At 44.5% G+C, this 19,224-nt stretch overlaps 3 protein-coding genes across 4 annotated transcripts; 2 read left to right on the top strand and 1 right to left on the bottom strand.

Moving 5' to 3' along the window:
• Positions 1-184: 184 nt before the first annotated feature.
• LOC100840081 (protein FATTY ACID EXPORT 7) lies at positions 185-4,800 on the bottom strand. Its single transcript, XM_003580663.4, has 3 exons — positions 4,378-4,800; positions 711-845; positions 185-590 (listed from the first exon to the last, which is right to left on the bottom strand). Exons 1-3 carry the CDS (start codon positions 4,727-4,729, stop codon positions 448-450), a joined length of 630 nt encoding a protein of 209 aa, XP_003580711.1. The 5' UTR covers positions 4,730-4,800; the 3' UTR covers positions 185-447.
• A 1,413-nt stretch (positions 4,801-6,213) lies between these two features.
• On the top strand, positions 6,214-11,567 carry LOC100839780 (vacuolar cation/proton exchanger 3). 2 transcript variants are annotated; one of them, XM_003580662.4, is made up of 12 exons: positions 6,214-6,630; positions 7,386-7,604; positions 8,044-8,111; positions 8,182-8,210; positions 8,303-8,499; positions 8,581-8,793; positions 9,321-9,455; positions 9,842-9,958; positions 10,044-10,097; positions 10,322-10,438; positions 10,914-11,007; positions 11,098-11,567. In XM_003580662.4, exons 2-12 carry the CDS (start codon positions 7,386-7,388, stop codon positions 11,106-11,108), a joined length of 1,254 nt encoding a protein of 417 aa, XP_003580710.1. In that variant the 5' UTR covers positions 6,214-6,630; the 3' UTR covers positions 11,109-11,567. The 2 variants fall into 2 exon arrangements, with proteins under 2 accessions (XP_003580710.1, XP_014751669.1); XM_014896183.2 differs by lacking the exon at positions 6,214-6,630 and adding an exon at positions 6,770-7,080.
• A 6,243-nt stretch (positions 11,568-17,810) lies between these two features.
• On the top strand, positions 17,811-19,132 carry LOC100838136 (auxin-responsive protein IAA33). Its single transcript, XM_024455664.1, has 2 exons — positions 17,811-18,524; positions 18,772-19,132. Exons 1-2 carry the CDS (start codon positions 18,064-18,066, stop codon positions 18,872-18,874), a joined length of 564 nt encoding a protein of 187 aa, XP_024311432.1. The 5' UTR covers positions 17,811-18,063; the 3' UTR covers positions 18,875-19,132.
• Positions 19,133-19,224: the final 92 nt, after the last annotated feature.

Genomic DNA, 19,224 nt, shown 5'->3' with positions numbered 1-19,224 from the left:
GTAGTGCAGATATTACTGGTCAGGTTGTGTTGCCATGCCAGCTACATACTGCATTTCATGTTTCCATAATAACCTAACCATGGATGCAACAGAGAAGGGGGAAAATTTGCATCAGTTTGGTGGTTACTTGCTCTCTCCTTCACAAATACATTTGTGTCCATGATAATTCAATACCAGCACAGAGTTCCACCCAAAATGCAACCTTTTATTGCTGGTAAAAGAACTGGATTCGTACATGATTGTCCAAATTATCGTCCACCACTATTTTGATCACATGCTTATCTAGCTCGCTAGGACATCACATCAATTCAACATGACGATAGGTACAACAGCAAGTCCCTAGAATACAAAGTAGTAGATGCAGATAAGTGCTTTAAAACACACACAAAAGAAGTGATTCAGAAATCTAAAGCCGGGAGGTGCATCTGGTAATTTACACCGACTGCATCACGCATGTGAGCTACGCAAAATTCCGTGGAAGTAACCACCAACCATGACGAAGGAAAGAAGAGACACAACACCAGCTGGGAATATCTTTCCAGACTTCTTGAAGCGAGATCCCATGACTGTCAGTAGTGCCGCTGATATACCTGTGATGCAAAGCCAACAAAAATTAGGGCATCAGGACAAGAATCTCGGTGTTGATGCAGCTCCCAAGCAAGGAAGAAAGGTACCAAAACAAATATGGCTCAGGAAAAGACACTCCATACCTAACCCAATCGACGATGCAAAGACAGGTCTCACTGGGAGTTGAGTGTGAACGAAGTACAGCACCAGGGCTGATATGCCTCCTGCAGCTAGCGACTTCTGGCTTCCGCTCTTCATGTACCCCATTACTCCACCGGCTACAAAAGTTAGAAGGCTAACAATCAATTCTCAAAACAAGTTGCAACTTGGTAAGAACAGTCAGTTTGTTTTTTCTGTGTATATCAGAGCGCTTTCAGGTATAACACAGCAAAAGGTTGTAGAACTCCATGTAAGATGGTTGGTGTAGCTAAAATACTGTCAGGAGTCCTTCGCCCTATACTAGTTTCACATACATAATAATAATATGTTAATAAAAATTCCTATTCTAAAAATCTAAGGCATTTGATAGAAGGACCAAACTAGGCAGCGGCGTGCCCCACGTAGGCGTGGCCAGCGGCACCTTCGCCCGCATGCCCGCGCGCTCGATCTGGCCTGCACCTCGCGCGGCCACGCGCTCGCTCTCGGCCGCATGCACGCGCCCGCTCCACTTCACGTGGCCCACGTAGCTCACGCGCCCGCGCGGCCCAATACAGTCCAGTTGCTTCCGATTGCCTTACCGCCATCAACGAGATCAACGGGGAGAAACAACTGGGTATGCTTGCCATGAGAACATATTAAGAGAACGTGGGATCATATAGATTAGCTCGACTAGCTACTTCTTTCGAGGTCGGTCGGTCAAATAATTTGATCGCTAGGGACAAAAAACATGGCAATTGAGCGGTCATAAACAATGTGGCAACTAGCATCAAATAATCTGGTCGCTGGGGGCAAATAACATGGCGATTTAACGGTGGTAAACAACATGGCAACTAGGATCAAATAACCTAGTCGCTAGGGGCAAAAAAAACATGGCAATTTGAGTGGTGGTAAACAAATGGCAACTAGGATCAAATAACCTGGTTGCTATGGGCAAAAAACTGGCAATTGAACGGTGGTAAACAATATGGCAACTAGCATCAAATAATCTGGTCGCTGGGGGCAAAAAACATGGCGATTTAACGGTGCTAAACAACATGCCAACTAGGATCAAATAATCTGGTCGCTATATATGGACAAAAAACATGGCAATTGTGTTGTGCTAAACAACATGGCAAATAAGATCAAATAACCTGGTCGCTATGGGCAAAAAACATGGCAATTGAACAGTTGTAAACAATATGGCAACTAGCATTAAATAATCTGGTCGCTGGGGGAAAAAAACATGACGATTTTACGGTGGTAAACAGCATGGCAACTAGGATCAAATAATCTGGTCGCTATGGACAAAAAACATGGCAATTGTGTTGTGCTAAACAACATGGCAATTAGGATCAAATAACCTGGTCGTTATGGGCAAAAAATCTTGGCAATTGAACGGTGGTAAACAATATGGCAACTAGCATCAAATAATCTGGTCGCTGGGGGCAAAAAACATGGCGATTTAACGATGGTAAACAACATGGCAACTAGGATCAAATAATCTGGTCGCTATGGACAAAAAACATGGCAATTGTGTTGTGCTACACAACATGGCAACTAGGATCAAATAACCTGGTCGGTATGGGCAAAAAACATGGCAATTGAACGGTGGTAAATAATATGGCAACTAGCATCAAATAATCTGATTGCAAGGGACAAAAAACATGGAAATTGAGCACTCATAAACAATGTGGCTATTAGGATCAAATAACATGGTCGATGGGGTAAAAAATGTATGGCAATTGCTTCTACATTTAACTTTCGAAGACAGCTATTTAGAGATAAAACACATTCCACAGATGAAAGCAAAATCACAGTGCAGTTTGTGGATCGTCAGTACTTTCCAATTTTCCTACAATCATGACAGCCGTGGCCTTTTGACACGATGGTAAGCCGATCAAGCAAATTACGACCTCACAAAATTCTTACAACAAACAAAGTTGTACATGTACAATAATCTGAACATGGCATAAACCAACGGTGGTACATGCAAGCTCATTTGGGTGAGACAAAACGTCGAACACCCTGCCTGTACAACGAGCTAGTTTTTAGATGAGCTATTCATAGTTGATCAGAGAGATGTTTTTTTAGAATAATCTGCAGAGAGATGCTTTGCAAAGCTCCTACTTGTCATCATCACAGAATCTCTAGCTCGCTCCTCAATCTCCTCCGGTTCACACTTCACACGCTCGACGCACGAGCTTAGCAGCACTAGCTAGCTCACCCTCATCCATGGCGCCATGGATGCAAAAAGAAAGGGAAGGAAACCGAATAAAATGACTTCAAAACACCTGCACCTGCGGCTGTGGTGCACTGCCGCCGAAGCGCTCGCCCCCTGCTCGGGATTTGGGGGCAGCGTCTGCTCAGCCACCGTGGTCGCCACCCTACTTTGACGATGCTCCGCCGCCATGGCCGCGCCCTTCTTCACCACCCGCTCCCTCCCTGCTCCGCCAACGCACGCTGCTCCGTCGCCCGTGGCCTCCCTGCTCTGCCTACGCACGCTGCTCCGCCGCCCGTGGCCTCCCTGCTCGCCACCGCGGCCTGCTCGGTATTTGGGTTCTGCCGCTGCGCCAAACTCCAATCGGGAGGAGAACCAAGGAGTGCTCGCTATCGGGGGAAGGGGATCAGGAGACGAGATCCAGAACAGAGGCGGATCGGGAGAAAATGTGATCAGACGGACCAACGGGCGCCGTATGATAAGACCAAGTGGGGCACGTGCCCCACTTAGAATCTCCGTTGATAGAAATTAGTGAGAACACTTTAGCCCTGTTATGAAATCAAAATGCTCTTGTTTGCAAGCCTAATCGAGGGAGTTAACACTAAGAGCGAGAAGAGTATTCTTTGACACATAGGAAGGCGACCAATTTTTATGTTTTGCAATTTGCTAAGCACTATGTTGCTCGATTAAAGAAGGAACAGATTAATCAAGAGTGTTGATGAGCCTGCCTACTGGCTTGTACAGCTGTTAAGTCAATTTAAACTATTGAACTTGACTACCAAGGGCATAGAGATTTAGTCTTGCATAACAGACAGGGGATCCAACTATCCAAGATGTGTATCACTTGCTAAGGCAGTCAAATATGTGATACCAAAACACTCCCGGAGCGTCATCGATAGCAAGCAGTTTATCTCTATCTAAAGGGAGAGTTAAGCATTGAAACAATGCTGGAAAGCAGTGGAATGGAGAAAGATGCAGGGGCATTGGAGAACAACACAAAGCACAGTGCATGCTGCCATTTGACCTTCTATCGCAAGTCAAACTTCAGTACCAATAAGTTCGTGCGGAACATAATTAGTAGTCATTAAACTTGACTAACAAGGATATAGAGATTTGGTCTTGCATAACAGGGAACCCTACTATCCAAGAGATATGTGTCTCAGTTTATATCAATAACAAGCAGCTTGTCTCTATCTAAAAGGAGAGTTGAGCATTGAATCCATGGACTGGAGAAAAATGTAGGGGCACTGGAGAACAGCACAGAGCACAGTCCCATGCTGCCATTTGACTTCAGAACCAATAAGTTCGTGCGGGCCATAATTGTTTGCAACTGATCAATGATGGGTCGTAGTTCGCAAAGGACATACTGCAATTCACTAGAATGCAACGCATCTGCAATGTATCGCTACGAAAAAGAAAGGAATGAATATATCATTTTGGGCTGGTGGCGTTACCTCCGACGAGCGCGGCGTAGGCGAGGGTGAGCTTCTGCGACATGGAGAGCCCCTCCCCCATCTTCTTCTCCTCTCCCTCCCCCTCCTCCCCACCCTCCTTCGGGTCACTGGCCCCACCGCCTCCGCTCCCGCCCGCACCACCGCTCCCAGATCCCGAACCGTCCCCGCCGCCGCCGCCGAGCTCGGGTTCCTTGGAGGCAACTGCCGCGAGGAGGCGGGCGCCCGAGCGGAGCGAGAGGAGGGCGGGCGCCGGAGAGCCGCGCAGGAAGAGGAGGGAGCACTGGGAGGCGCGGATCGGGGCCGGGGAGACGGCGAGAGGCGCGAGTGGGGTCGTCAACGTGGCGAGGGCCATGGTTTGGCTTCTCGGTGCTCGAGTTTTGGGGGGTTTTGTGCGGGGTCGTCAGGTCAGCGTGTTTGGTGAACTCGTGATGGTGGTCTACTGAGCTGATGGGGATTTTCGGGGCAGGTTGGGCATCAGACTGTCGGTGGGCCCTGGGATTTTCTAGGTGAGCTTATCCGATAATCCCAGGGACCACAACTCCTCTTCCATGTGCCTGCTGTGCCCTACAATTAATTTTGACGGAAAATGACTAAAGATTAAAATCATACCTTTTGATATCTTTAAAGACGTATACCAGACCGAAATGCCACATATCGATTAAATTACAACCCAACAACCATGTTTCGGCGGTGAATGTGAAAGGCATCGCATACCGAGGCCCGCAACAAATACATAGATATGCTTTCCCTCACCAAACACGATATAACCTTGCAAAAAACAAGATCAGAGGATTGCCGAATCATTGACAACCCTCGAGACAAAGCAGTTAACGCCACCAAGGGTCAACACTTCGCCACCGTGGAGGGAATGATGTCAAAGACGTCGTTGTTGTCCAATCCAGCATGTGTGCTAGAGCTCCATATTAGGTCTAGAACAACATGAAAGGGAGCCGAATCGCCGCACATATCCGACCACCTGCCACCACCCATGACAGACACAACCATTGCTTTCCACGAGCACACATCAACAGCGACATCCGAAAAAGCCACGAGCACCCCCTCAATGTTGAACGTCACCATGACGAGGCCAACAACATCAGTAGGAGAGGAGGAGCTAGATGAAAGTCTAGCGGCTGTGAGGTGGTGTTCCCCCGAGTCGCCCAAGCCGAGCGATAGAAGGGTCCGAAGGTGACCTGATTTCTATGATTTTTGTTGTGGTAGACCGTTTTTTCGAAGGAAATACAAGAGTTTTTCTTCTTATACAAGAGTTGTCTAAAACGTTATGTGTTGCTCTTGCAAAGTGCGGGACCTATGCATTCTTGTGTTTAGCTAGAACTTTGGTATGTATAATGAGTTACAAATTGGTCTAATAACTTTGTCTAACCTAAAAAAGATAACTTTATCAGTACATTATAGATACGTTTATTTTATTTTGGTTAGGCTTTACTCGATGTTTACAACTACGCGGCATAAGATTGATGTCATTTGGTATGTATTTAAAATCTATGTACCTAGATGCATAACCGAAACCATGTTAGTAATAGTCAAAACGACCGACCTTATCTGAATACGAGTATGTAGATACCGCCGAACTAGAATTTGTCAGAAAGACATCCATACTTTCAAATCTTCTGCAACAGAGAAACATTCTCACAACAGGCTAACCTGCTAGTATTTGATCTACTCAAGTATGAATGTCCCTTAAATAATTAATCGGTCAATGTTCAACAAGCTCGCTTCATCTATCAGGAAAAAAAAAATCTGTTCCAGACTTGCCGTCTCTCCTAACTTAAATAATCTAGTGTTCCCAGTCTGGTGTGTTTTAAACGGCAAAGAATTTTCAATCGCCCAAACCAAACCCCCAAACACGACTCGAAAACCAAACCGAAGCCAAAGTCCTCACATGGAGAAGCCGTCCTAGGCACTGCTCCCCCGGACGCATACGACCCGCCGAGGAGAGGAAGGAAGCAGGCGAGGAAAGAGCGAGCAGATTTGCCGGTGCCGGCGCGGGCGTCGTGGGGGGAGCAGCAGCAAGAGCAGCTGCTACGGAATTCCCTGCAGCCACCCACCCCAGACCTGCAAATTCCCCTCCACCAGCTCGCACACAGCTTCGCTCTTCTTCCCCCCTCCTGCAGGCGGCGCGCGAATGATGATCCCGAGGGAGCAGCCAACGCCGCGCGAAGACTAGGAGGACTGGCGGCCGATCCCGTCTAACCCCGCCGGCCGCTGCGGGTGGCGGCTGCAGCGCCCAAGGTTGGTGGTGTGTCAGATTCAGTTGATGTTTGCTCCTAGTATTCTCTCATCGATTTTAGGTCGGATGCAGCAAGTAGTACTAGTAATTTAGTATTAGTCGTGCTCGGTTAGTGGGCTTCCCGTGCCGTCGTGCGTCTTCCTCGGAAGACAATTGCTCGCTTCCCGTGCTTAGTGCGCCATGAGGAAACCGCATTAGAATTCCGAGTTTTACCCGGCTCCAATGCTTTTCCTCTTCTCGCCGGTTCTCCATCTCTAATTTCTCCACCTATTCATCCCTTTTGTTGTTCTCTTCTTCTTCGCGATTCGGTTCCGGAGGGCGACTGAACTGCCAGCCAGGTCTGCTGTGCTGGACCGCGTGGATAGATTTCAATTTTTTCCTCGTATAAGGGGATTGCTCTTTGTCAGGTTTTATCTTGGGGATCCGTCCTTTCGGTGTGGCAGCGAGCAATTGTAAGACATAGATCACTCTCCTCTCCGTTTAGCTAGTTGTCGATCTGGTTGCTGCGTGTTACCCTGCTAATGTAAAAATCAGTCAGTTCGTCCATATTGCGATTGGGTTCTTCTGACCTCTATTTTACTTGGGCGGACTTGGTGCCCTGGTGCGGGCGCAGCATAATTTTCCAAAAAATTCGGCCCCTATATCCCACGTCAAGTCCCCTGGACGCAGAACAGGAATCGAATCTGCACCTAATTTTAGAAAACTTGCTTCTTTTAGTGCTATTTGCTTACGATACTACTCTTTCCTGTGGTTATAGATGATGGAAAGTCATCAAATCGAGATGGGGGCTTTCAAGGCAAACGGTCCGCAGGTGCCAAATGGCGGGCTGTCCAGCGTGGTTCAGACCTGGAGCTTGCAGAGACCTGTGGAGAGAGTACTGCAGAGCATCAGGACAGTAATATTCACGTCCAAGCTCAACTTGCTGTTGCCGTTTGGGCCTGCTACGATCATTCTGTACTACACTACAAGGATGCACGTAAGTGTGTCGTGGGAATTTATCTCCATCTCAATGCTATTAATTTATAGATCACTAGTTGATGCTTTTTTCACTTCAAAATAACACATTTAAGTCGATAGCACTTGGAGAAGTTTGATAGTACGCATTCGAGGAAAGCTTGTGATGGTACTCACTGATCTTCAATAACATGTACTCCCTCCGTCCAACAAAAGATGTCTCAAGTTTATCAAAATTTGGATGTATCTAGACATGACTTAGCGTATAGATGTATTCAAATTTATTCAAAGTTGAGACATCCTTTGTTGGACGGAAGGAGTAGTTTTTTCAGTAGTTTTTGTTATGCTCTAATGTTTCATCATTCAGAGACCTTTCTTCATTCTGTTCAGTTCAATGGTACATTTAAGTTAAAGATGATTCAGTCAATGCTGAAACGTTTTCTACTTCATTAAAATTGCAGGGATTGATTTTCCTTTTCAGCATGCTAGGAATAACACCACTAGCCGAGCGGTTGGGTTATGCAACTGAGTGAGTTAGTAAACTCTCTACTTTCTTTCCCGGCATAATAAAATTTGACACCAATTTCACTGTTCTACAGGCAGCTCGCGATATACACTGGTCCAACACGTATGTATTTTCATCTTTATGGTTTATAACCTATTAGAAAATCCAGAGTCTTTCAAATAAGAGAAAATATTCTATTTTTCTCGAATTTGCAGTCGGAGGCCTTCTGAATGCTACATTCGGAAATGCAACTGAGATGATAATAGCAATATATGCTTTGAAAAATGGAATGATCCGAGTAGTTCAGCAATCACTGTTGGGTTCTATTTTATCAAATATGCTATTGGTAGTTGGCTGCGCTTTCTTTGCTGGTGGTATTGTTCATCGCAACAAAGACCAAGTCTTCAGTAAGGTGATGTTTGTGGATTGATTAATTATTATATATCTTTTCCATGGGAAACCTCTGATAGTGAAACTTTTCTTTTAATTACAGGCAACTGCTGTTGTTAACTCAGGTTTACTGTTGATGGCTGTTATGGGACTGATGTTTCCTGCTGTCCTTCATTTCACACATTCAGAAGTGAAGCAAGGGGCTTCTGAGGTTGCTCTTTCAAGGTTCAGTAGTTGTGTTATGCTTGTGGCATATGCAAGCTATCTTTATTTTCAATTAAGTGGACGGAACAACAGTTACAGTCAAATTGGCAGTGTAAGTGTGGTGCCTAAATCTGTTTATTTCTTGTTGATGAAAAGACCATACCTCTCAGGCTGTAGTATCTATTGTGGGTTTATCCATGTTGTTAGCTCAATCTTAACACAAACTATTGTGTTGCTTTCCACTAGAGATGCAAAATTGTAACCCTCAGGGTACCCTTTGACCCTCCTTAGCTCAACCAAATGAACTAAAATTTTAAAATGACACAACTTTTTGGAAAACTAGTTCATTTGTTTGAACTAAGTAGGGTCAAAGGGTACCCTGAGGGTCACCATGTTGCACCTCTACTTTCAACTTGAAAAACCATATGATTTTCCTTGCTATGGAACTATTTAGACCCTTAAATATAAAAAATGCAAACCATGCTTCCTCATTTTCTATTTTCTAGCAAAAACAGAGGCAGAGGTAATAAAGCTTCCACTTTCTATTTTCTAGAAAAAAATAGAGGCAGAGGTAATAAAGCTTCCATTTTCTAAATAAAAAATGCTTCCTTATTTTCTGAAAGTTTGACCAATATACAGGAAGAGGTGCCTAATGAGGATACTACAGAGGAAGATGAAGAAACGGAGATTAGCATGTGGGAGGCCATCACATGGCTTGCTGTGTTAACGATATGGATTTCTGTCCTATCTGAATACTTGGTTAATGCCATTGAGGTATTCTTTCTCTGCCCCAGTAGAAGAAGACAAAACAAAAACACCAGTGTCTCTTTGCATGTGATAACTGAAGTCTGTTACAACTAACCTGTTACAGTTGAGGACTTAGGAAAACCAATTTTGTTGATAGTGAACGCTGTCTGTCATGGAAATGTCATCTTAATTTGGGAATGGTTATATGGATATATTATAGATATGATAAGTTATGCTTGCCTCATTGACATGGCAAATACATGGACAAGTGGGCATATATATAATAACTACTATGCATCGTAGGACATATTCAACTACTGTTGCCATGATACAGATATTTTGTTAGTCTTACATGTCAACTGTATACATGTGCAAGGATGTAATTGGTCACCGTTTTGCTCTATTGCTGGCAGGGAGCATCTGATTCATTGAACCTACCAGTGGCTTTTATCAGTGTTATTTTGCTTCCTATCGTGGGCAATGCAGCAGAACATGCGAGCGCAATAATGTTTGCCATGAAAGATAAGCTTGTAAGTGTTTAGACATGCTTACTTTTGAGTTTTCATCCTTCAGTTATCTCCTAACTGTCCGCGTATTTATTTTTCTTTGCTACAGGACATAACATTAGGTGTTGCAATTGGATCGTCAACGCAGATATCAATGTTTGTGGTAATGCTTTTGCATTTATTATTTATGTTGTCATGATATCTGCCTGAATGTGTGCTCTCCAGCTAAGTGTAGAAATGAACTAATAAATAGATAATCAAAACTGAAATGAACACTTCAACTAAGTGCCTCTGTAGATTACTCTTCTTCGTCCATGTTATATTTTCGTTTGTGTATAACGTCAGATTCTTCTTTGTGAAAATTGACATATGTCTGTGTTAATGCAGATTCCATTTTGTGTCGTCGTTGGTTGGATGATGGGGCAAAAGATGGACTTGAATTTTCAACTATTTGAGACAGCGACTCTCTTCATAACAGTACTTGTTGTGGCATTTATGCTACAGGTAGGTTATTAAGTGAATATTAAGACATATTTTTCGTCAAACGTGCATTCTTAATATGAAGACATATTAATACTTTTTGGTAGCACTCCATCTAAGTGAACTGTCTGTATTAGCACTCCACTATGCACTATTTTAAATAATACATCCAATATTTTCATTAAGCATTCCTCAAAAAAAAAATATAAACACTAAACCTGTAGTGATTTAATGATCATAATCAATTTGATACCACATTAACTCTTTCACTGAACAGTAATTGTCTCCATGTCCTGAATAAAAGAGAGGAAAGGTCCCGTTAGGTTGCAATTGGTGATTTCTCTGGGATTTTTCCACCTTGAAAGTTTTATAGTTAGCTAGCTTTCTTGTTTCCTCGTTTTCATTGATATCTGTTGGAGCCTGAACAGTAAGCTGGAATACATTTTGAGACCTTACCATTCCTCGTTTGCTCCTATATTTGTCTTCTTTTTTCCTGCAGGATGGCATTGCAAACTATTTGAAAGGACTCATGCTGATCTTGTGTTATCTAATAGTTGCTGCCAGTTTCTTTGTTCATGTTGATCCACAATCCAGTGAGTGATAATCCGTCAGTCATAGACCAATGGCTTTTTCTTCTGATTTCTACTACGCCATAAATATTAAACTTTGCTATTCTGTTGCAGGTGATGATTGATGCCACCAACCACACCTGTAATTAGTGTACCAAATACCCTTGAAAAGACATCTTATTTTGATGAGCTGTTCTGCTTCTCCACGGCAAAAGTTCAGCCTGTCTGAAGCAGCATCTTGGCACGAGTGACTCGGAAACAGTCACGCTTCTTGCGCTTTCTTCTTAATGGAAATGACACGCCGCTCGGCGTGTTCGAGAAAACAAACGGAAGCTCTGAGGAGGAGGAGGAGGAGATCATAGTGTATACAGTATACAGAAACGAACAAGGCCGCCCACTGTAGTAAGTCGGTTGGTATTCAATTGATTGAGTTAATATGGCCCTTTTTTTCCTTTTCCGTTTTTTTGTCGGAGTCAGTTGTTTGGATACTCCATCATCACACATGTTCTTCAACCTTCCATACATGTGAATATTCAGGCCAATTAATCAGTTCTCATGGTGCCTATATCAAGCATCATATCCCACACTCGCATCGTTGAGCTTCTTTGACCAATAGTTCTTTTCGGTTCTACAACAGCTTCTAGGTAAGTGCTTATAGTAAGAGGCAGATGATCAAAATGTAAAGTAAAGTGGGACATACGATCAAATATGCACTTTTCTTTGCCCATAAGGTTCTCGTACTAACTAAATTCCATATGGCACTGGACGATTCCAGCAATTTCCCTGTGCCTGACGCTCTCGACCCAGCCCAACATTACCGCTCATCTCTGTTGGAAAGCGGTTTATATGGTTCCGCCGCTGCCGGAAGCATCTCCCGCCACAGCCGGGAGTAACCCCTCTCGTCGCCGGAATCAAGCAAGCCTTTCGTCCAATTTTATACTCCCTCCGTCCCCAAAAAGTGTTGTGGATTTGTACAAGATGCCTCCGTCCCAAAATAACCGTCGTGGATTTGTACAAGATCTTGTACAAATTCAGACACTTTTTGGGGACGGAGGGAGTACTAATTTAGAGATTTCTATAATTTCCAATTGCATCCAAGACAGAAAGGAAGCAAGCCGTACGTGCAACGCCTGGGTTTCAGAAAACTACGGAGCACCGGCCGGCACAGTCGAGGGATCGATGCACGCCTGAAAAACCGACGAAACCCGCACGTAATAACGAGTCTTCACTAGAACCGTGGGCGAGGGCCGAGGCACCGTGGGAACTGGCGAGCGGAGCACGCAACGGACGCACAACACCGACCGCTGCTGCCTGCTGCCCGGATCCCGATCGAGCTCCGCTCCCAAGCAAACCAAACCCCGAAGCCCAACCCTGAGAAGCAACCCGCACGAGCGCGCGCGGGCAAAGCAGTACGTCGGGGACACCATCGACGCCGCCTCGTCGGTCCATCGCCCGTTTTTTTCCTCCTTCCCTTCCCTTCGCTCGCAGCCGCAGCCGCCAGCCCCGATTCGCTCGGCCAGGCAAGAATTTTGCGGGTTAACGCGGCGGTGCGTACATTTGCCTACGGGCCAAGAACATTCGATCGTCTTAACTTCGGCATCTCCAAGTCCGGCCGCCCGCCCGCTTGTGCACCTAGCTCTAGCTATAGCTAGCAGCTGGTCCACGTCCGTAGAGAGCACGTACGTTCGTGCTGCTGTGCGTGCGTACGTGCAGCTCGCATGTGGAACGAATAAATAACACACCAGATCGCAAATCTGGCGCACACGGATTCTTGTGGGATCGATAAACAACGTCAAATCTGTCGTAAAAGTGGGCAGTAGGTGGCTTTGGGACAAAGCTAGCTACGACTAGCTTGACCCGACCTATGTATATGCAGCTGATATCAAAACATGCACATGCAGCGTGGTTCGGACGTCGTATGCAATGCGTAGGGGAGACACTTTTGTGCTTTTGTGCTTATACCCTATATATTCCCATGCATGCATGGCTCAGAAAAAGAGAATATACGTAACTCCTTCCGTGTATCTATCTAGTCGTTTTTTATACGTAAATATATCCATATTTGAACAAATTTGAGACAACTAATATGAATCGGAGGAGCACGCTAATTTCACGCAAATATTTAGCCCTTCCTTTCCGAAAATATCGAGGCGAAAACTCAAGCATACGTATACACAGTACGCACACAGTAGATATGCATATATAAAGTTATAAACTAGTGCCAACAGAGATAGTCGCACGCGTAGTCCTTCACATGGATTGCAAGCTACAACTTGGGAGGAAAACGACATGGCCAGGCACACACGAATGCCGGGGCCATCCCCAAATTGCGTCTCTTCTTCTTCCTCTCTCGATCGGTGCGCTCGTTCTGCCGGGTCTGCATGCGGAACAAGGATGTCTGTGCATACTGCATGCATGCAGGCAGGCCTGCATAATCAGACACGATCACACGAATACACACATTACTGTACGCGAATCTGTGCACTGCAGTACTCCAGGCTTGCTGGCATTGCGTGCACGCTCGCCCAATTAACTGAATCCATAGTCTGCACTGTACCAAATACCTACACGTTACTCGGTTAATACTTCCTCTCGTGCTAAATGATTCCCCCCGTGTGTTGCCGCAAAAAATTCTACTCCTTCCATTCAACAAAAAATGTCTTAAGTTTGTCAAAATTTGAAAGTATCTACACATGACTTAGTATATAGATGCATTCAAATTTAGTAAAAGTTGAGACATCTTTTGTTGGACGGAGGGAGTATTTGATTTTTGCATTTGATGTTACGGACAAATGATAATAAAATCATCAAATACAAAAGAAATATGAATATTATAGAACCACTTCATCATACAAAACACATTGCAACAAAATAATGCGAGCATTTTTATGTACACGAACACTAACTATTTCGTAAGGAAAAAAATACGCGGAACCTAAATATTTGGAATTCTCATGGAAAAAAAATATGGGCAGTTGACGAAATTTTTAGACGAAAAGTCTTGGGCGCTAAAAAATTTGAATTATAGAATGTGCCTCCAAAATGAATTCCATATGGGTTGTATGATGTGCTTGATGTGGATGGTGCTATGAACACCTTACATGTCATTGAATGCGTCTTAGTGGGGATGTGGATGGTACGTGCTGTGAACACCTTGCACGTTGAGCTTGCAAACGTTAAATGAGTTTTAGTGAGAATCAATTTTATAAATATTATAGATATGCATCCGCAGACATAACTATAAGTCCAGTCTTTAATAGGTTGCATGCGGCCGGTGATCGACCGAGCTCATGCAACCCATGCATTCTCTGCTCAACGTAACATAAGTACGTACACAGTAAGTAAGTACGTCGCTCCAAACAGACAAAAAGTGGCAACGCCACACAGATCGAAGGATCGGTCGATCGATCGAACATGCATGCACGCGCGCGTGTCAGGCCAGCCGGCACCGGCCGGCCGGGTCTATCATTCATTGTTGAGCACTGTTTCGCCAACAAACACAAAGAATATGCATGTGGTACGTTAGTATTGTGCAGGTGTTTAATGTAGCTAGAATATGCATGTGTCGTGCTTTACCTATCGATGTTGTTTTTAGATTAAACTAGCCAGATTGCGCGGATTTGCATAATGAAATAATTTTTTTTTATATTTTTAATGGACTAATTTTGCATGCAGTCTAAGTGTATTATATTTGTATGCAATTTAGACTTGGTTAATGACTCTTTGGGAAATTTGATTTGTTATATTTATTTACTATTTGGTGATATAGATTTTCTGAATGATAAGACTGGATGGTCTAAATGATTAGATTTGTTCATATCACATCGATTATATTGTAGATTAGGTAGTCATTACATGTTTTACTAAGAGATTCGTAATGTATTACCATTGTCTGCAATACAAAAGTGTTCATCTTATACTCGTAACACTTGTGTTTTTTGCTGCATTATTTGCATGGCAATTTTTTTTATCATTTTAAAAGTGCTCTTTTAGACATCACGTATAGATTCTTTAATCCTGAATTATTATTTCGATATTCATGATGCAATAAGAACTTTTTTATCCATCCAATTGTGTCCGTATGATTTTTCAGATTCTCTTTTAGCCGATGTTCCACACGAAATCTCCTTTATTCCAGTGTGTTTTTTCTGAGTTTTTTGCTGCTTTTGACGGCGAGTGGCGAGAGTTTGTTTGACTTGCGGTCATGGTTGTGGAATTGGTTGTGCCTATGGTAGATTAGATTCCAGCTGGCGTTTTCATGCGAGGGTGCTGCTACCTATCGGCAGATGTAGATTGCTCCATGCCGATCACATCAAATTTGTTTGTATTCCTGACTTTTCTCTACTCGGTACCTATCAGAAATCAATTTCTATAGCTCCGTACCAATATTCACTTCTTATAAATTTTTTATCTTTGTAGCAACATTAAATTCTTATACAGAATTCCTTTTTTTTGTCCGTGCGTACCGATGAGATTTGGTCTATACTACGTAACAAACCGCTATGTTATCTTCTTCTCAATTTGTCTAAATTTTCTTTTATTCTGAATTGCTTCATACTGATCGGATTAAATTTGTTTCTATTCCCTATTCTTTTTTTCTACTCGATACCAATCAGAAATCAATTTGCATATCTTTATAGCTATGTTAACCTTGATGAGATTTGGTTTATAGTACTCCCTCCATCACATATTAAGTGACTCAATTTTTTTTTAAAATGGAAGTAACTATATACTAAAATATACATCTAGATACATGTAATATTTTGACACTTAACATGGGACGGAGGGAGTACTACATAACAAACCTCTACGTTATGTTCTTATCGATTGTTTTTATTTTGAAAAAATACCGATTTGTTTCGATTTGCTTTTATTGATTGCTCTATACCGATGAGACATATTACCTTATGTTAAAGTTTTTTAAAAAAATTGTCTTGAGGTCTCAAACATCTATTGTGTTTTTTCATCGTAGTCGATGTATGTAATTTTTCTAATCGGTTCATATAGAATATAGATTTGTTTACTTTGTATTTGGTGGCACGGCTGCATGCCAAAGGACGGGTATCTACATCCAATACAGTCGGTCTGGATACGTTGTACCGTGTCTACCGGTGATACATAATTTGCCTGTCTCCAGCGAATTTTTTTAAAAAAAATTGCGATTCATTTCTAATTTATACGAAGATTATATTTTTATTTTCATACCGACACTTTTTGTTCCATATCTTCTGTATTGTTTCTGTACCGAGGTTTTTTTTTTTCTGTTTGCAATACCGCAAAATTAAGAAAACAAACTGACCTCGACGGCTCTTGCCGTCCTGCGACGCCGAAGGTGTCAGAGGCATGCGGCGGATTTAGTAAAGGAAGGCTGGACGGCTCGGTCCTGGCATCGGCGGCGAGAGATCACGACGGCCGCAGCTGCAGGTTGGCGGTGCAGCAATACGGCGGCGGCGGCATGGATGCAACGGCGAGGGGACGGCCCAGCCGCATGAGTACAGCAGCGAGGCAGCTGCGCCTGCACGGCCCGTTCGACTACCTACTATAGCTGCGCGCGAGGTGGCGAAGCAAGCTCGTCGAAGCAGCTTGATGTGGTGAATCTCAGGGATTCTTCTACCTATCCATACGGTACCAATTATAGTACGTATTGTATTATTCTTTGGTTTCCATGCCGTGTCTTTTCCTGTTTCCATACCGAATTGATCTCTATATCTATATTATGAAGATTGATTTTTTCATGGATTCTTAACGTGATTGATTTCAAACCGAGTGTTTTTCCTTTTCATACTTTTCTGTTGTTGTTTTCGTACTACCGAGATTTCCATACAGTTGTGTCTGCTACTTTAAAGTAGTCAGGGCTGCTTTGGGTTTTAATTATCCGCTAGATTGAATCTTCACCATCCGATAACTTGTTAAATCTGAGCCATAGAGTTTCTGCTACTTTAATTAGATATTAGATATGACGAAAAATTAACACTATTTCCGATTTAAATTCATTGTCACAGCTTTATCTAGATATGTACACATGTATATATCCATGAACTTTTTTTTAGGCTACATGTATCCATGAACCGAAAAGCGTCCATATACATGTTAATTTGGATGAGGCCGGGTCGAGGAACGAGACCAGGAGAGGGTCAAACGGCGAGCCGTTCGGCGGCCGCTACGCCTGCGCGGTCGTGCGTGCATGCATAGCTAGGCCGCGTCGCGTGCGTCGAAACGGTTTGATCCGCCTCGTCACGGATAACGAGAACAGACTCCCGCTCCCCTCGCTGCATGGCTGGTGTAGCATTCAACCGTTTCTTCCCAGGCCGGAGAACACACGCCCATCTAGTATGCCCCAGCAACAGCAAGAAAACTGTATGTGGCTGATCTGGACCTGTTAGTTTACGTGTACATATGCCTCGGGTTACCCTGCAAGATAGAGTAACATACTAAATGGGGTTTTATATGTGTCTGTGTGTGTGGTTGTGTGTTTCTCCTTTTCTCACTTGCAAGCAACCCTGCTGGCACAAGGCAATCGCCAGCAGTTGTTCAGCTTTTTCTTCTGTCCATCGGCTAGTACACGTACGAGATAAAATGTCCATGGTTCCATTTACGCCTACGTTTGTCCGTGTTATACAGCAGGACGACACGGCAGCGGTACATGCATGGTCACAGTAGTCGTGAAAGCTGTCGTTTTTATGTGCAAGAATATTTTTGGTGATTCTGCATATTATTAATTAGGCAGTCCGGTCGCACAAGTCGTCAAAGCTGGCGTTGTATGTGAGAATATACTTTGGTGATCGATTCTGCATTATTAAACGAGCGTGCAGTCCGGCCCTGTAACCCTAGGTACACTAGCAGCTAGCTGACCTCCTCTCACTCCCGTCATCATCATGAGATGAGATCCATCAGAACATCACGTTCCTATAAATCCTCCCAGAATCCGGCCGCAAGAGAAAGAAAAAAAAACACAACTAACCATCAAGAGTTCAAGACTACTTAAGCAGTGCTCCCACTTAAACCCTTCTTCATACACAACCGCCCACACCACAAACCCAGGCCGGCAATCGATCAATCAGGCGCGGTAATCTCATCAAGATGATGAGCGGCAACGCCAACGGCTCCGGACCCAGCGGCAGCGGCACCGGCTTCTTCCAACAGCAGCAGCAGCACCCGAAGCGCCGCCCGCCTCCAGCGCCTGGAGGGCCGTCGTCCGACCAGCAGCAGCAGAACCGGAAGGTGCTGCGGCTATCGACGACGCCGCAGGGGCAGGAGGACGCGCTGGCGGCGGGCGTGGTGCCGCCGGTGACCGTGGTGCTGGGCGACCGCTGCATCTCCCACCGCGTCCACCTCGGCCGCCACTCCGGGTACCGCAGCCTCGCCGCCGCGCTCCGCCGCATGTTCGTCGATGAAGACGAAGACGATGGCAATACTGCCGCTGCGGACGTTGAGGGCCAGGGCGGGGCGCTTGTGGATCTCTCCAATGCCGTGCCGGGACACGTCGTGGCGTACGAGGACATGGAGGACGACCTCCTCCTCGCCGGCGACCTCAACTGGAGGTAAGTACTCTGCTCAGTCCCATATTGTCTTTTTGACGGGAACGTCCCATATTGTCACAAGTTTGTTGCACGACACCACTTAATACGAGCCGGAAGGAGTATAGCTGATACATATATTTCTTGAGAGACCCACCTTCCTTCCTTGATCTAGTTGCCCACTATGCTTAACATTGTGTTCTGACTTCCGATAAGATCAGTGTCGTCTGATGCATGACGGTTTTGTTAAGTTTGCCCTTTGTCGTGTCAGGGATTTCGTGCGCGTGGCCAAGAGGATCCGGATACTCCCGAAGAAATCGTCGAACGGAAGGACGACGACGACCAAGCAATGCGGAGGAGGTGCGGCCAGATAATCAATTAATCAGACACACTGCACGCCTGCCCGATTAATAATTAACCACGTGTAATTAGTATACTCTAGTCCACTCCACTCCACTCCACTCCTGGTGATCGATTGATTCATAAAGCCCGGCCAGTACATCGTCCCGAGATCTGTCTCCCGAAATCTAAGCTTTTTCTCCCGTTTACAATTTTTCCCCGGCTGGCCTGTGTCGTTGATGACACGGCTGGTGCCAATAAAGAAAACCAGAGCACACAGAGCTTGTCTGCAACTGACTGAACATGTGGGTTCGAAGCATTATACGTATCAATCGTATCGTACTTTCAATCGAACGGCGCTGTCACTATCCGGGGCACTGTGCCC

The sequence above is a fragment of the Brachypodium distachyon genome, chromosome 5 (genome assembly GCF_000005505.3).
Source record: "Brachypodium distachyon strain Bd21 chromosome 5, Brachypodium_distachyon_v3.0, whole genome shotgun sequence".
Taxonomy (NCBI): domain Eukaryota; kingdom Viridiplantae; phylum Streptophyta; class Magnoliopsida; order Poales; family Poaceae; genus Brachypodium; species Brachypodium distachyon.
This window is presented reverse-complemented; position numbering and strand designations above follow the sequence as displayed.

Excerpts from the sequence above, each read along its gene's own strand:
- LOC100840081 (XM_003580663.4), bottom strand. The coding sequence starts at position 4,729 with ATGGCCCTCGCCACGTTGACGACCCCACTCGCGCCTCTCGCCGTCTCC. Across the intron at positions 846-4,377 it reads CTACGCCGCGCTCGTCGGAG|CCGGTGGAGTAATGGGGTAC; the intron begins GTAACGCCACCA and ends TAACTTTTGTAG. Across the intron at positions 591-710 it reads TGCATCGTCGATTGGGTTAG|GTATATCAGCGGCACTACTG; the intron begins GTATGGAGTGTC and ends TTTGCATCACAG.
- LOC100838136 (XM_024455664.1), top strand. The coding sequence starts at position 18,064 with ATGATGAGCGGCAACGCCAACGGCTCCGGACCCAGCGGCAGCGGCACC. Across the intron at positions 18,525-18,771 it reads GCCGGCGACCTCAACTGGAG|GGATTTCGTGCGCGTGGCCA; the intron begins GTAAGTACTCTG and ends TTGTCGTGTCAG.
- LOC100839780 (XM_003580662.4), top strand. The coding sequence starts at position 7,386 with ATGATGGAAAGTCATCAAATCGAGATGGGGGCTTTCAAGGCAAACGGT. Across the intron at positions 9,456-9,841 it reads ACTTGGTTAATGCCATTGAG|GGAGCATCTGATTCATTGAA; the intron begins GTATTCTTTCTC and ends TATTGCTGGCAG. Across the intron at positions 9,959-10,043 it reads TTGCCATGAAAGATAAGCTT|GACATAACATTAGGTGTTGC; the intron begins GTAAGTGTTTAG and ends TCTTTGCTACAG.